The sequence below is a fragment of the Pelodiscus sinensis genome, chromosome 4 (assembly GCF_049634645.1).
Source record: "Pelodiscus sinensis isolate JC-2024 chromosome 4, ASM4963464v1, whole genome shotgun sequence".
NCBI classification, from domain to species: domain Eukaryota; kingdom Metazoa; phylum Chordata; order Testudines; family Trionychidae; genus Pelodiscus; species Pelodiscus sinensis.
The window spans coordinates 132007804-132024555 of NC_134714.1; the positions used below are offsets into that span (position 1 = coordinate 132007804).

General features: G+C 46.1%; 2 protein-coding genes across 2 annotated transcripts; both read right to left on the minus strand.

The window, feature by feature from the left end:
- Positions 1-2686: 2686 nt before the first annotated feature.
- LOC112546411 (olfactory receptor 5AR1-like) lies at positions 2687-3625 on the minus strand. Its single transcript, XM_025186656.2, has one exon. It carries the CDS (start codon positions 3623-3625, stop codon positions 2687-2689), a length of 939 nt encoding a protein of 312 aa, XP_025042441.2.
- Positions 3626-10865: 7240 nt separating this feature from the next.
- LOC102457742 (olfactory receptor 5AR1-like) lies at positions 10866-11813 on the minus strand. The gene has a single exon (XM_006111811.3). The coding sequence runs from the start codon at positions 11802-11804 to the stop codon at positions 10866-10868; it is 939 nt and encodes a 312-aa protein (XP_006111873.2). The 5' UTR covers positions 11805-11813.
- Between the last annotated feature and the right edge of the window lie 4939 nt (positions 11814-16752).

Genomic DNA, 16752 nt, shown 5'->3' on the forward strand with positions numbered 1-16752 from the left:
TATAAACAGAAGGCTACTTTGTGTGTTCCAAGTGATGTGGGCCGTGTTGACTTGTGCACTTTGTCTCCACAGCAGAAACCAAGAGAGCCAAAGAACACAAATCAGATAAGGATGGAAGTGATAAGCCGGGTTTATTGTAGAGCAAAGTACAGTCATAGCTGTCAGTAGACTGTACTGAACCACTCTGCACAGTGCTTGCCACCATGGAATGACTCAACCAGTGGGAGGTCCCACTACCCCTAGGTCATTCCCTCCCCCCCGACACAACATTCTCTACAGGTAAAACAAGTCACACCTCATTGCTGAGTGATGGGGTTGCCACCCTCTGACCTTGTCAGGTTACCACCCTCTGATGCTACTTAGATGCCACCCATCACCCTGTACCTCGTGGTTTGATTAGATCATCTCTATTCATCATGCTGTCATTTTAGAACCTTTCCTGAACTTGAGTCTGTATCAGTGGGGAGTGGGTACCAAGGTCTTTTTTAATGAGCTAGTGATACCATGTGCTTTCTACTTATGACCAGCACCAATTATTGTTCTGCAGTAGGTACCTAACACCAATTAGTGTTTTGTGCTCTCAGCCCAGTTCAGCCTGGGGCCTGCCTCTTGCTCACAGCTTAGCTCTGCTCTATATTAGCCATGTTTTGCCCATTGTTAATTAGGCCTCAGGCCTAAAATCAGGCTTGTGCTGCGTGGTCTTATGTTTTAGGCCCTCATCGTACTATGCATACCAGAAGTGGGTGGGTTTTTTTCTGTTGTTTCATACAATTCCTGCACTCTGAAGGATATATGTTAATTTTCCATTCTGAATGTGGAAAATAAAACGATAGTTGCAAAAACATACGGTCATTAAAAATGTATTTACAGTGCATGGAATTACATGGAAGCTTGGGAGTAAAGTATCTACTTTATTGTGAGAATCAACAAATATGGGGACACCTTATCAATTCAGTAATGTTGTCTATAGAAGCTAAGATCACCCCGTCTAGGAGTTCTGAGTGTGTCCTCCCTTAGCCCTTTAGTTCTAAGATATAGAAAGGGCCTTGAAATCGATTCTTTAGATTGTGAACATGAGGTACAATGAACCAGAGGCAAATGATTCTGGAAACGGGTGAATTTCTTCTGAAATAATAATGTATAGTTAAAAGCGATGCAGCTTTGGTTGACCTGAAATGATTTATACACTATTATAGCTTTCTCCCGAAACTGTGGCATACATATGCAGAGGATAGGTGAGGATTTCAAGCAACCAAATTAGTCAATGGTGGGGAGTGTCCTCGCTCTTTAATTTTTTTGCCCATTATGAGGATGTTCACCTGTGAGGTGGGTGATTAACTTTCACTTCCTGCTTCTGTCTAGTTCTGTCTAGGCCATCAATGTCTATTCTTTGCATCCCTCAAAGACTATTCCATCATGAATTCTCATCAGGACTGGTCTACACTGATACAGTGAGGTGACTTAATTTGCAAAACTTCTGTTAAGCAACTCTCCCATTAACACAGCGTGGGGTAGAATCTATTGTAAATCAAGCTGAGTAATATCTACATGAAGTGGTGTAACTTAGGATATGGCTACACTGCTGCTTTTTTATCATTTTGTTGGAAGAGGCTTTTCCGACATTTGGCCAAGTGTTGGATAAATCCGCTCTTTCAGAAGCCCCCCTAAGCCTCAAAAGAGACCATTTGTTCTTCCAGAAAAAAAAAAGGAAGAACAAATGCATCCCTGGACATGGAAGAGGTTTTTTTGGGATACCTCCAATATCCCAGAAAAACACTTTTAGTCTAACCATACCCTTAGATAGACTTATAACAGTAGCATTGATGGTCATTGAGAAAGATCCAAGACAGAATAAAGGGCACTGTACAGAAATGTCTCACAGTGAGGGATCATTTCTGAGCCCAGTTCTGTTTCATATCGGCATCAGTGCTATTGAAACCGGCATAGAGAGTGCCGTGATAAAAGTTGCAGGTGACGCTCAGCTGGGAGAAGTAGACGTTGAAATAAAGGGCTTAAATTGTAGCTAGGGATGTTTAGGTTGGCCATTAGGAAAACCTTCACCAACGTCACAGTAGCTAACCACTCGAATAAATGGCATAGGGATGTTGTAGGATCTCCATTACTGGAGATCTGTAAGAGCAGGTGAGATGAACACATGCTGGGAAAGGTCAAGTTAGTGCTTGTTTTTACCATGAATGCACGGAGCAGGATTAGATGACCTCTTCTAGTTCAATGATTCTACGAATGTAGGAGAGAGCAAGAACTTGTAGTGAAGCTGCTATCGTGGCATATTTATCTAGTGTCTGAATGACTGAACTTTCTTTTTAACTGATTTTTGGAGAAAACTCACTGTTTCCGAGCTATTGTCTATTCAGTTCAGTGCAGACTGTCACAGACACCCACACTGTGCTCTCTCGGGAATGTTACTCTTGTTCTTACATATTTTTCTCTGCCCGAATCTATAAAGCTCTTTGTGATGGAAATCATAGTTCTCCACCCTGCGTACGGACACAACCAAGGAACAATTTCTACAACCACCCGACAGTGCACATAAACAGCCACAGAGCCTCCGGAGGGTGTGAAAACGCCCTTTGGTTCAGCCATAAAAATCACACACATCACACTTGCAACTACATCATAGAACCAACCTCAGTGCCTCAAAAAGTTTGGATTGAGTTAGAAAGATTCAAGAATGGGCGAGGAGTTTATTCATTGCTTTCCTCATGGCGCCCGTCACCTCTGTGTTTCTCAGGCTATAGACGAGGGGGTTCAACATGGGGATCACCAGTGTGTAGAATACTGAGGTTATTTTGTCAGTGTCCATGGAATAGCTGGAGGTGGGTCGGAAATACATAAAGAGGATGGTGCCATAAAACATGCCCACTGCAGTCAAGTGAGAAGCGCAGGTGGAGAAGGCTTTGCGCAAGCCCTTGGCAGAGCGGATCTGTAGGATGGTGCAGATGATAAGGAGATAGGAGAGGAGGATGATCACAACGCTGATCACAACAGTGTAGCACAAGGAGGCAAACAGCAGTATCTCATTGATGCGGGTATCAGAGCAGGAGAGCGCCAGCAGTGGGGGCATGTCACAGCAGAAATGATTGATGATGTTGGAGCGGCAGAATGACAGCTGGAATGTATAATACGTGCCTGTCGTTGCATCTGCCAATGCCACCCCACACACCCCAGTCACCAGCAGGTTACAAAGCCGCCTGGACATGGTGACCGTATAGAGCAGCGGGTTACAGATGGCCACATAACGGTCATACGCCATCACAGCCAGCAAGAAACACTCAACATCTTGCAAAGCGTAACATAAATAAAATTGCACAGTGCAGGCAGTGCGAGAAATGCTTTTCCTCTCGGCTAAGAAATTCTGCAGCATTTTAGGGGCAATCGCAGTGGAATAGCAAAGATCACAGAAAGACAAATGACTGAGGAAAAGGTACATGGGGGTGTGGAGTCGGGGGTCAGTCTTGATTAAAAAGATCATCCCCCCATTTCCCACCACGGTGACAATATAAATCAGTAGGACCAACCCAAAGAGAGGAACCTGCAGCTCTGGACGATCTGTGAGTCCCGAGAGAATAAATTCAGTGACCACTGAATGATTTCCCTCTTCCATGTCCTCTGATCTGAGATCAGGTAGCTACAGGGATGGGGTCAGGTGGATGGCTCTCTAAACATGTCCCTTCTGTGTAACGAAGTAAGTGATGAAAAATGGATGCCACTATGAGCTGAAAGAAAGGCTTAGTCCACAAAGCCAGATGTTCATAGCTGATAATTCCAGTTGTTCCATACAGTGCCCACTCTTTACAAATCCAAGGACACACCGGTTAACCACACCACACACAGGAACACTGCTGTTCTCTAATCTGAGAAGCAAACAGTGACTTGTGACTCTGCGGTAAGAGAATCAAGGTGAAACCATCTCAGTCGGACAAGATTATTTCTTAGGGGGGTTCTGTGGCTCGGAATCATCCTTTGGGTGATGCTTGTGTTGTGCTAATGACACTTTTTGATGGTTAAAAATGGCATGTTCTTTAGTCTGTAGGAAAGCCCAGAGAAAGCACTTCCTTCAGTGACTTTATAATTGCTTGTATTTCCCAAACACAGAGGTTTTTCCTTTAGTTTGAGGGGTTGGATCTGGGCTCAGGTATTTAGTGCGGAGGATCTTCAGTTCAATAGCTGCGGATCAATCTGGTGTCTCTGCCAGTGTTTTACTGTAATTCAGGAAAACAGCACATACCTACTGAGAAGAGACGGACGTGGTGGTATTTGCCCCATCAACAGAATTGCCAGTTGGGAGCTTTCAGAAAGTTTTATACTGAGATCTGTGATCTACAGAACATTATTCCTGAAGCACCTGGGAATACCTGAGCTCAGAGAGACCCAACACCTCATTAATGAGCTCAGGGAATCAAACCCAGCACTAGGGTAACTCATACCCTGGGGATTAATTTGGCCAACTCTTTCCTCCTGTGTTATTAAATGGTGAAATTCTTGTCAGAGTTATGGAGTACGAGGTCAGGGATCTATGGCATCCCATTCCTTTCCATTCAAGGAGGGTGCTAAGTAAATCTGAACAAAAATGGAAAATGTGTTTTGTTCTTTGTGGAGGCCTAAGTTTGTTGTTCAACTCAGAAATATCAGAGAGGTCCTTGTGGTAGTATGTCCCACCCCATTTTCTGGCTTGGGCCAGGTTCCAAGGCTACACTGCATGCCCTATGCAGCATGATGGCCTCCCCTCTTACTACCATGGAACATCACCAGGCTACGTCTACATCGCACATTTTTTTTCGGAATAAGCTATTCAGGAATAGTTATTCTGAAAGAGCTTATTTCAAAATAGCATGTCTACACTGCAGGGAAGCCTCAGAATAAGCCTGAGGAAGGCTTTCTTAGTGTACACATGCTATTTTGATGTAGAGCCCTAGGAGGCACTCTTCGGGAATAACTTAGAATGGCCCTGGTAAGGGGCTATTTCGAAATAGCGGAAATGGAGTGTCTACATAGCCAACATTCCGAAAGAACTCTTTCAGAATAGGTGTTGTTCTTCATAGAATGTGGTGTACAGAAGTTGGAGTAATCCTCCTGCTATTTTGAAATTATTTTGAAATAACACTATTGCTATCTAGACCCTCGCTTAGTTATTTGGGAATAACGGCCATTATTCTGAAATAAGATTGCTGTGTGGACCCACTCCTGGACTCCCACAGCCATCGTTTAGGGAGGAGGTGAGTTTGAAAAGTTGATAGAAAGCTGATAGCACTCGGAAGAGGAGAAAATTCAATTCCTGCTCTCTTCAGTGCTGGGATCTGTCCTGTACAGGATCCTTCCTGGATCTAATTTTGTGAAATTAGCTACTTACAACACGGGCCGCTCCATTGCACTGCACATAGCAATTCTCTTCCTTCACTTCCCAGGGTTTGGCAGTTACTGAAATACAGCTGAGCTCTGCTTGCCTAACCTCTCACATGGAAATTTTCCCAGCGGCAGCCACTTGGCCCTGCCCAGCAGCCTTGTTGAGGTAGGAAAAAAGTGAGTGTGGTGTACTGATGTCACTCAGGCTGACAGGGCCTCCTTAGATTTTCTAAATTGCTCAGCATGTGCCCTGTGGGGATGCTCAGGGCTTGTCCGCACTGTGCTAAGTCTGGTGGATGTGGACAGACATACTCAGTGGTGTAACCATCACATGGACACTGACCATTAGACCAGGTCCCCTGCCTGTGTACATGGAGGTCTCTCTATTGGAGTCACTGGCCAGATCCCCAGCTGGTGTAAATCAGGACAGCTCCATTGGAGCCAAAGGACCAGGTCTTCAATGGCTTTGAACCTGAGCACATTTCCAACCATGAGCAGGGAAACAGGCCAATAGTCATGGTGGATTAGATACCACTTAGAAATCCACCCAGCCTTGATTTGGTAATTGAGTTGCTCTACCTGTAATTAGAGAGTATGGTTCAAGGTTGTGTATTCTCAGAAAGTCGTACTAAAAATCAGGAATCAATGGAAAATCGGTGTACATTTCGTGTAATTCAAATCTGTGTAATTCAAATTAGCACTGTAGTGTAGACATACCCGTAGTCTCTAAGGTGCCACAGAACTTCTCGTTGTTTACGCAGATTCAGACCACCCCTCTGATATTGTCTAGATGGGTTCCCCTAGTAACCAGTCTATAGAATCATACTTCTTTTTTTGGACCTTTTATTCTTGCTGGCTGTGTCTACACTGCACCCCTTTTCCGGAAAAGGGATGTAGATGAGACAAGTCGGAATTGCAAATGAAGCGGGGGATTTAAATATCCCCTGCTTCATTTGTATAAACATGGCTGCCACTTTTTTCCTGCTCGGGGCTTTGCCCGAAAAAATCGCCAGTCTAGACGGGGATCTTTCGGAAAATAAAGCCTTTTCCGAAAGGTCCTTATTTCTGATTTTAAGAGGAATAAGGGACCTTTTGGAAAAGGCTAATTTTCCGAAAGATCCCTGTCTAGACTGGCACTTTTTTCCAGCAAAGCCCCGAGCCGGAAAAAAGCGGCAGCCATGTTCATGCAAATGGAGCGGGGAAAATGTAAATCCCCACTGCATTTGCAATTCCGACTTGTCTAATCTGCATCCCTTTTCCGGAAAAGGGGTGCAGTGTAGACACAGCCCCTGTGTTTTATTAACAATGGGGAGACTGAGGCCCAAAAGGGGAGACTGAGGCCATATCAACATCACTGGCTAAATGGAGACTACTAGAATAAACATAGCAATATTTATTAACCAGCATGTTGAAGACATGCTTAGTCAATGGGAGAGCACTTACCCATCAATGGCTGTACTTCCCTTCCCTTGGACTATGTGGATATGTCTACACTACAAAGTTAGTTCGAACTAACTTTCATAGGCGCTACACTAGCGCTCCGTTAGTTCGAATTTAATTCGAACTAATGGAGCGCTTAGTTCGAACTAGGTAATCCTCATTCCACGAGGATTAAGCCTAGTTCGAACTTACTAGTTTGAATTAAGGGCTGTGTAGACCCTTAATTCGAACTAGTGGGAGGCTAGCCCTCCCCAGCTTTCCCTGGTGGCCACTCTGGCCAACACCAGGGAAACTCGTCTGCCCCCCTCCCGGCCCCGGACCCCTTAAAGGGGCACGGGCTGGCTACGGTGCCCGTGCCAGGTGCAAGCCTGCCAGCACCCAGCCAGCAGACCCTGCACCTGGCACGGATCGAGCCACCCACCCGATGCCCCCCAGCCCTCCCCCTCTTCCCGGGACCAGGCTGGCGGCTCCCGGGAGCTTGCCCGGGACCGCAAGAGGCGGGCACCCGCCTGGGCTAGTGCGGACATCGTGGACCTCGTCCACGATCTCCGCACTAGGCACAGAAAAGTGGCTGTCTAGGGCAGGAGAGCTTCCAACCTGGCCACCCAGGAGCAGGAGTGCATGAAAATCAAGGGGGTCCACTAAGACCCCCGACCTTGAGCCCTGAGCTTACAATGGCCGTCCTGGGTCAGACCAAAGGTCCATCTAGCCCAGTAGCCTGTCTGCCGACAGCGGCCAACCCTAGGGACCCTGGAGGGGATGGACTGAAGACAGTGACCAAGCCATTTGTCTCGTGCCATCCCTCTCCAGCCTTCCACAAACTTTGGGCAGGGACACCACTCCTACCCCTGGCTAAGACTACTCCATGGACCCAACCTCCATGACTTGATCTCACTTCCCTTTAAACTCTGTTCTAGTTCTAGCCTTCACAGCCTCCTGCAGCAAGGAGTTCCACAGGTTGACTCTGTGCTTTGTGAAGAACAACTTTCTGTTACTAGTTTGAAGCCTGCTACCCATTCCTTTCCTTTGGTGTCCTCTAGTCCTTCTTTATGGGAACTAATGAAGAACTTTTCTGTATGCACCCTCTCCACCCAACTCCTGCTTTTAGAGACCTCTATCCTGTCCCCCCTCCGTCTCCTCTTTTCTAAGCTGAGGAGTCCCAGTCTCTTTAGCCTCTCTTCATATGGGACCTGTTCCCAACCCCTGATCATTTTAGTTGCCCTCCCCTCTCCCAGCCTCTCTCTTCCCCTCTCCCACCTCCTTTTCCCACTCTCCCCCAGTTTTGTTCAATAAAGACAGATTCCCTTTTTGAACACAATTGTCCTTTATTTTGTACATCAAGAAAAGGGGCTAGGGAAGGGTAAGTGGAAGGAGGTGAGGGAGGAATGGGGTACACGCCCCCGATGGGGAGGACTGGGCTGGCTCTGCGGGCTTTTGGGGTGGAAGCTCTCCTGCAGCCCCCCGATTGCCCCCTCTCCCCAGATGGCAGCCTGCGGCAAGTGCAGTCGGTCTGATGGCCGAGTGCTGTGATGTGCCCAGTGTGGGTACTCCGGGCACTCCAAGCCAGGACTGCTTTGCAAGCGGGACACCCCTGAGAACTGTCTGTCCGGGGTGGGGGTCGGGACCCTTTAAGCACAGCCCTCGGCTAGCCTGAGACAGCATCTCCACGCTCTAAGTCCTCCTCTGATGCCCAGCCGGCTCTGCTTCCGGCCATCCTTAAGCCCAGTTCAGGGTCCACTTAATGTGGACATGCTAGTTCGAATTAGCAAAACGCTAATTCGAACTAGTTTTTTAGTCTAGATCCGTTAGTTCGAATTAGCTTAGTTCGAATTAACTAATTCGAACTAAGTTAGTTCGAATTAACGTTGTAGTGTAGACGTACCCTGTGTTCCATCACGGATTCTTATTGAGGCTGGTCTACACTGATGGTATCAAGTGATTGAATTTGTACGACTTCTGGTACACAACCTTCCCATTAACACAGCAGGGTGGAGTCTGTTGTAAGTCAAACTGAGTTATATCTGCATGAAGTGGTATAACTTACATAGACTTACAGTATTGGCAGTGCTGGTCGCTGAGAAAAATCCAGGACAAAAAAAAGGGCAGTGTCCAGAAATGTCTCAAAATGAGGGGTCAGTTCTGAGTCCGGTTCTGATTAATATTGTCATCAGTGCTACAGAGACTGGTCCGATAAAGGATGCAGATGACACCCAGCTGGGAGAAGTTACAAGTGTCCACAAACTGTCGAAATGATCATAGGGAAATAGGATGAAATTCAAGAAGGACAAATGGAAAGTACTTCCCTGGGAAGGAACACACACAAAAAGGAAAATTACTGTTTAGGAAGGAGCAGTGCAGAAAGGAATCTAGGGGTCATAGTGGCTCACAGAGTATATTGAGTCAACACTGTAACACTGATGCAAAAAACAAAGAAAGCAAAAATCTTCCATTCTTGGATGTGTTAGTCGGAGTGCTGTAAGCAAGATAGAAGAAGCAATGCTTTCACTCTACTCCATGCTGATCATGACTGAACTGGTACATTGTGGAAACCTATGGAAAAATTGGCAAAGTTCAACAAAGGGTAACAAAATTGATTAAAGGTCTGCGAAACATGACCTACGAGGAAAGACTGGAAGTATTGGGTTTACTTTGTATGTAGGGGTAAATTGAGGCAGCCCATGGTATCTTGCTGAGAACTGAGAACTCAAATCTTAAATCTGAGGCCTGGGAATTAACAGCACGGGCACCTACCATGACCCTGGTATCCCTGGCAACCACATTCCAAAAGTGCCTCACTCTGATAAGACTGGTATCAGAGAAACAGTGCAGGATTTTTCACTGTCCGCCTTATTCTGCGCCAACCCAAGGCAATATCACCCCCCACAGTAGACGCATCATATTTCCGTCCGACATGCTTTTGTTTATGTTAGCTTATTTTGTTTGTTAGAAATAATTACTAGTATTATTGATAAGATGTTTAACTGGTGATGTGCAGAGATGCTGTGTAACCTTTGTAGTTCATTGGCTTATGTGCTCATCATGTTTCCACCACTAGACCTATCAAATCACTTTCACTCCATCTATCTGTTGCCTATATAATCTAATGTATGTTTTGATTTAACTAGTGCTAACCAGGTTAACCCCTGGGTGGTACTCCACCAGCGGTGGTGTACAATAAATCCTCAGCTTGTTTTCACCTGCACCCAGTGTGTCTGGAATTACTCCCTACAGAAGGTTTGGAGGGGACATGATGAGAAATTTCAAACATGTCAACGGTGTTACAAAGAATAGGGAAAAACGTTAGTGGTATAACAAAAGGCAATGGGTTAAGTGGGTTATGGTTAGGGGTTAGGGTTAGGGTTAAGGTAGGTTTAGGTCAGACATTAGGGAAAACATCATCATGATAACTAAACACTGGGGAAGTTGTGGAATTTTCGTTACGGGGGCAGGTTAGACGACACACCTGTCTCACAGTTGTGGAATCTCCATCATTGGAGATCTGTAAGAGCATGTTCAATGAACACCTGTTCGGGAAAGTCGAGTTAATGCTTGGTGCTGGGCAGTTACCTGGGCTAGATGACCTCTTCCAGTTCTACGATCCTATGAGTCTGGGAGAAAGAAAGAACTCGTAGCGAACCCACTACTGTGGCATAATTATCTGGTGCCTGGGTGACTGAACTTGCTTTTTAACAGCTGTTGTGGAGCAAACTCACTGTTTCCATACTATTGACTATTCATTTCAGTGAAAACTGCCACACAGCAGGCACCCATACTGTGCCATCTCTTGGGAATGTTACTCCTGCTCTTACATGTTTTGCTGTGCCCTTAGCTTACAATAAAGCTCATTGCCATGCAAATCACCTTTCTCCTCCTTGCATATGGACAGAAACCAAGTAACAATCTCTACAACCACCCCACAGAGCACATACAGAGTCGCAGAGTATCAGGAGAGTGTGAAAACGCCCTTTGGTACAGCTATAAACATCACATACTTCATACTTGCAACTACATCATAAAGCCAACTCCAGTGCCACAAAAAGTTTGGACTGAGATAAAAGGATTCAAGAATGGGTCAGGAGTTTATTCATGGCTTTCCTCAGGGCGCCCTTCACCTCCCTGTTCCTCAGGCTGTAGATGAGAGGGTTCAACATGGGAATCACCAGTGTATAAAACACAGAAGCTATTTTGTCAGTGTCTATGGAGTAGCTGGAGGTGGGTCGGAGGTACATAAAGAGGAGGGTACCATGAAACATGCCCACTGTAGTCAAGTGGGAAGTGCAGGTGGAGAAGGCTTTTCTCCGGCCCTTAGCAGAGCGGATCCTCAGGATTGTGAAGATGATACAGACATAAGAGAGGACAATGGTCACAATGCTTGTCACTACAGTATAGCATGCACAGGCAAATATCAAAATCTCAAGGATGTGGGTGTCAGAGCAGGACAGAGCCAGCAGTGGGGGACTGTCACAGAAGAAATGATTGATGACGTTGGAGTGGCAGAATGACAGCTGGAATATATAATACGTGCCTGTCGTTGCATCCGCCAATGCCACCCCATACACCCCAGCCACCAGCAGGTTACAAAGCCGGCTGGACATGGTGACCGTATAGAGCAGTGGGTTACAGATGGCCACATAACGGTCATACGCCATCACAGCCAGCAAGAGACATTCAAGATCTGAAAAAGCGATGAAGAAATACATTTGCACGGCACAGGCAGTGTACGAAATGCTTTTCCTCTCCGCTAAGAAATTCTGCAGCATTTGGGGGGCAATTGTCAAGGAATAGCAGAGATCACAGAAAGACAAATTCCCAAGGAAAAAGTACATAGGGGAGTGGAGTCTTGGGTCGGTCTTGATTAACAAGATCATCCCCCCGTTCCCCACCAGGGTGATAACAAAAATCAGTAGGAACAACACAAACAAGGGGACCTGCAACTCCGGACGATCTGTCAGTCCGGAGAGAATGAACTCGGTCACTTCTGAGTGATTTCCCTCTTCCATCTCCTCTGAGTTGAGAGCAGGCAGCTACAGGGATGTGGGTAGGTGGATGGCTCTATAGAAAAGTCTCTTCTCTCTACTGAAGTAAGTGATGAAAAATGGGTACCAGTATGATCTGAAAGAAAGGCTTGGTCCACAGAGCCAGATGTTCTCATGTGGTCATTCCAGTTGTTCCATACAATGCACACACTATAGAAATACAATGACACGCAGGTTAACCATACTGCACACACAGACACTCCTCTTCACTAATCCGAGCAGCAAACAGTGAGTTGTGCCTCCACTGTAGGAGAATCAGGTGAAACGATCTCAGTTGGATGAGATTAATGCTTAGATCAAGAAGGGCTGAGATTAATGTGTGTCAATCTCTCTGCTCTCTTTAGGCAAGGGGAGATCTGTGGCTCAGCATCTCAGCTTGGGATAAAGCTTGCGTGTTGTACTCATGACACTTTTTGGCACCTAAAAATGTCATGTTCTTTAGTCCTTAGGAAAGCCCAGAGAAAGCACTTCCTTCAGTGACTCTTTTAATTGCCTGTTTTTCCAAATGCAGAGGTTTTTCCTTCAGTTGGAGGGGTTGGATCTGGGCTCAGGTATTTAGTGTTGAGGATCTTCAATACAATAGCTGTGGATCATCATGGTTTCTCTATGGGTGTGTGGCTGTGATGTAGGACAACAGCACGTACCTGCTGAGAAGACACAGACGTAGTGATGTTTTTCCATTGACAGAAACTGCCAGTTTGGTGCATTCAGGATGTTTTATACTGAGATCTGCTATCTATGGAATATTATTCCTGAAGCAACTGGGAATACCCGAGCTCAGAAAGACCCAACACCTCATTAATGAGCTCAGGGAATCAAAGCCACCATGGGGGTAACTCATGACCTGGGATTAATCTGGCCCATTCTTTACTGCTATTGTTATTAAATGATGCCATTTGTGTCCAAGATATTGAGTTCTAGGCTAGGGATTTTTGGCATCCCACTGAACGATGTTACTGTGCAATCGAGGGGCCATTCCCACAAATTTGTTATGATTGTGCTGCCTAAAGAAGGTTATTTATGTGGTTAAAAATCTGTGGTGTGCTACACAGGCAGTGGTTCTCTCACATTTTAGGGGTTGTAAGTTTAGAGACCCCGTAAAAGGCCTCATTTATAATGTCACTACTCCAAATTTCTGTTTTGCTTCTTATATATATAATCTTGTGGGACACACTCTAACAATGTCTATCCCAGTATTTAAAATCACTAAAAAACACTCAGTCTACTATTAATAATAGTACAAATGGTAATTATATATGCCCTATTTGAAGTGTATGGCTATCAGCAGTACCACACGAGCCAAATCACAATACCAAGTTACAAATGATTATAAGGTTATGCCATTTATACATATACACACTGTGCAAATATGCCTAAATATGCTATAAAAAGATACACCATTTCCATATTAATTATTTGAAAAGCCTGTTAAAACTCAATCAAAAAACTTTCATTCCTCAGTACGGTCCCGGGTCTAACATTCCCAGGCCCACCATAAGGGACCTAACAGAATTGGAAAATAAAATCTGTCCATCAGTCGTACGAGGGAATGTGCAGACTAAGGGACAGATGGGGCATGAGTGTATGAACGGTACAACAAAGGTGTCCACATGACAGTGTTTAGCCCACTGGGTCACCTTCAGTTCATACATTATGCTTTTCCGAGATGATGGGTAAACATCCTCCCCATAAAAGGACAAAAATTGGGGGAATGTAGTAAGTTGAGGGTCAGTAACATGGAGTCAGGAGGCCTAAATAGAAGCCTGTAACATGAAAACAGCAACAGGCCTGCAATCTAGTGAGCAAGACTTTGGTTCAGTAACAGGAGCCAAGAAAGAGGCCCTATTGATAATTGTGTGATTGTGTAAGTTAGGTCGAGCATGGAAGGACACAGGGAGGTACTGGGTACAGACTGTGAGCTAAAGGGGAGTAATGGAACATCTTAATAAGAAATGTCTTGGTACAAAAACTCCCTAAAAACTAATGCACATACCGACCTAGGCTCAGGACTGGGTCGGAATTGACAGCATGAAGGATAGTAAGTAAGCCCCCCTTCCGTAGGGTGGTAACCTGGTACGTAAAGAAATGATGTAAGTTGTTTATACCTGTCTATAAAAGGACACCGCAGAGGGTGCTCTCCGGCCGACCTTGGGGGGGGCGCACTAGGTGCCTGAACGGCAGGTGTCATTGCCTAAACTCACAGAGTGCACAGTAGCTTCACTTTGACTAACTGCTGTTAATATCTGTTATATGGCAATAGGCCTGCCCGGTGTTGGTACCTTGTCAACGCGGGCCATAGTGCCCAGTGGTGTAACATTGTACTGATCTCTGTTACCAGCTGGTAGAGCTTCGCATTTGACAATAAACCTGCTCGATTGATTTCAAACCTTGCCTGCATCTGTTGTTTCCGGGGCCTCTCAGAGATCTCTTGTGTTGACCCAAGTGCACGGGGTCTAAAACTCTAGATAAAGGGAGTACCGATAGTTACGCACGCAGCCAAAAGTTTAACAATGGAGTAGAGGTCCTGTCAGGAGCGAGCCAGGACAACCCTGACCAGACGACGCTGACACTGACAGTCCAGACGACCAAAGGTACCGAGGTACGAAAACACCGAGGTACGACAGGGGTCATATATTTCAATGACTAATCTGGTTTTGTCTTGGATTTCTGAAGATGTAGCCTGTGGAGGGACTTGGTTTCTCTGGATATCTGAAGACCCCTTCTCCCTCTTTCTTCACTGACTCTTAAAGGGAAGAGACACAGCAGTCACTGCACCACCACTAATGTACAGAAAGACCAGAGTGGAGTCACGCAGACAGAGGTAGAAATGGTTTTCTTCTCTGCTAACATGTCTGCTATCAGCTTGCTAGAGGAAATCTGGGCTATGAAAATAACTCCCAGCTAAGGGTCTGGGCTCTACCTCTGGCAAGTTCAGGTACAGGGGTATCACATGCTGACATTCAATACAACCACCCAGAGCACTAACCTCCAGGTCACAAGGCCTAGTGACACTGAACGGTTAGTTACACCCAACCATACCCCTCTCATGCAGTGCTTCAGTGCCCAGGGAAACTGAGGCACACACACACAGCGTCACTGCAGAGTAGCACAGAACAGTAGGCCTCACACAGAAAATGACAGCTGCAAATCTTCTGCAGAAGTGGAGGTTCCTAACGATTTTGATAGTAAAACACAGTGGTGTCATTTATGAAACAATCCATCACGTTTATTGACTGCGGAGAGAAAGATTTGCAGTGGTTACCAATAATGAGACTTAAAGATCAGAATTGGTTACAAAGAATTGAAAGGTAAAATGTCAGTAACACCTCACTGAAGAGCCTAAATGAATTCAAAACAAATATTTGTCTCACCACCTGCTTTTCCAGCCTTAAAGGCTAGTGCCTTTCAGCCAGAATCCTCCCCAAGAACAATGTGCCTCTTCATTGTCATCAGATCAGGGGTCGGCATCCTATGGCTCTCTAGGGAGGCCCAACTCAGCCGTTTCCTTGCTCCCCCCGGAGCCGGGAGCCGGCACTGTTGCTGAGGCCTTCCTGGCCCACCCTACCCACACTGGAGCATGGAGGAGCTGGAGGCTGGGGGAACTTGTGGGGAACACTTCACAGGAGGCTTCTGGCCTGAAAGCTTATGGCCTGAAAGAGGCTTCTGGGGGATGTGAGCAATGGGAGGCGTGTTACACGGTGCCTGCTATGTGGTGCAAAAACCAATAAGTAGTCCCCACCCACTCATGTCCAGACCCCGTCACTTCCTCACTCACCCTAAGGCCTTTCTGCCTCCTGACTGGCAGCCCTTCCCAAATAGGCCACAAACCAGCCCCACAGAGCACTTCTGCTGCCTGACTGGCCAGCCAGAAGCCTCACGAGCAAAACCCATCTGGCACCCCAGCAGTATCCGTGCTCCAGATGGCCCTGGGCCTCATACACATATGATGGGTTTTAGAACCCAATCTCATTTACCCCGAACAAGTTCTGTCCAGTTCAAAGAAAGGAGCCACAGGTCCCAGGTCAATTTTCCTCCTGGATCTTGCCCACAAAATCACGCTGAGCCAGTCCTTTCGAATCTAAAATCTAAAGGTTTATTACTAACAGAAAGAAAAGCGTGAGAGTAAGGTTGATAAAGTATCATACGTTACATGCATCAAATTTTCCACTTCTTGATGCAGCCTCGCAGTGGAGATGTTATATCTGCTGGCGTAAAAGTCCTTGGTGCACATCTTATGTCAGGATGGGTCCACAGTTCTTTCTGCCTCGTAGTTCCTTGCGAAACAGCGTCTGGGATTAAGAGCGAATCTGAAGACCAAAATGGAGCATGCCACATGGCATCTTTATACCTCCTTCCCAGTCTCTTCTTGGCTGCAGGAGGTCACCTGCCCCGAGGCCTATCCCTGTGTTCCCTGCTGGGAGCCCTTAGGTATCGGTCACCATTCTGGAGGTGTGTTCTTGGCGTATAGAGGTCTCATTAGTACGTCTATAAACCAAGCTTCCTTGCCCATTGCTCAACCACATACAGAGAAACATTCAGTATCCACACAGAGTACATGCTTATAACTTCACCTACAAAGATTATACAATTACATGACTAGCATATATAGAATCAGGATAAGGCAAGCTTTCATTTGAAACCTCGCATTGCCCCCTTTGTACCAACTTTTGGGGCAAACACTCCCAACCCCTCATGGGTGCAGCAGTGATCTGACTGCTCCCCTTAAAATCCAGTAACGTGACACCCATGTCCCCACTACCCTGGCCAGAGACCCCTGGCCAAAATCCCACCCTAACCACAGCCTGCTGACCAGACACCTCCAGCCATCGGCCCCATGGGCAAAATCCCTCTGCTCTATGTCCCCTGCACGGACACCTCCAACTCCCTGGCCAAAATCCCCTCTGCCCCAAGC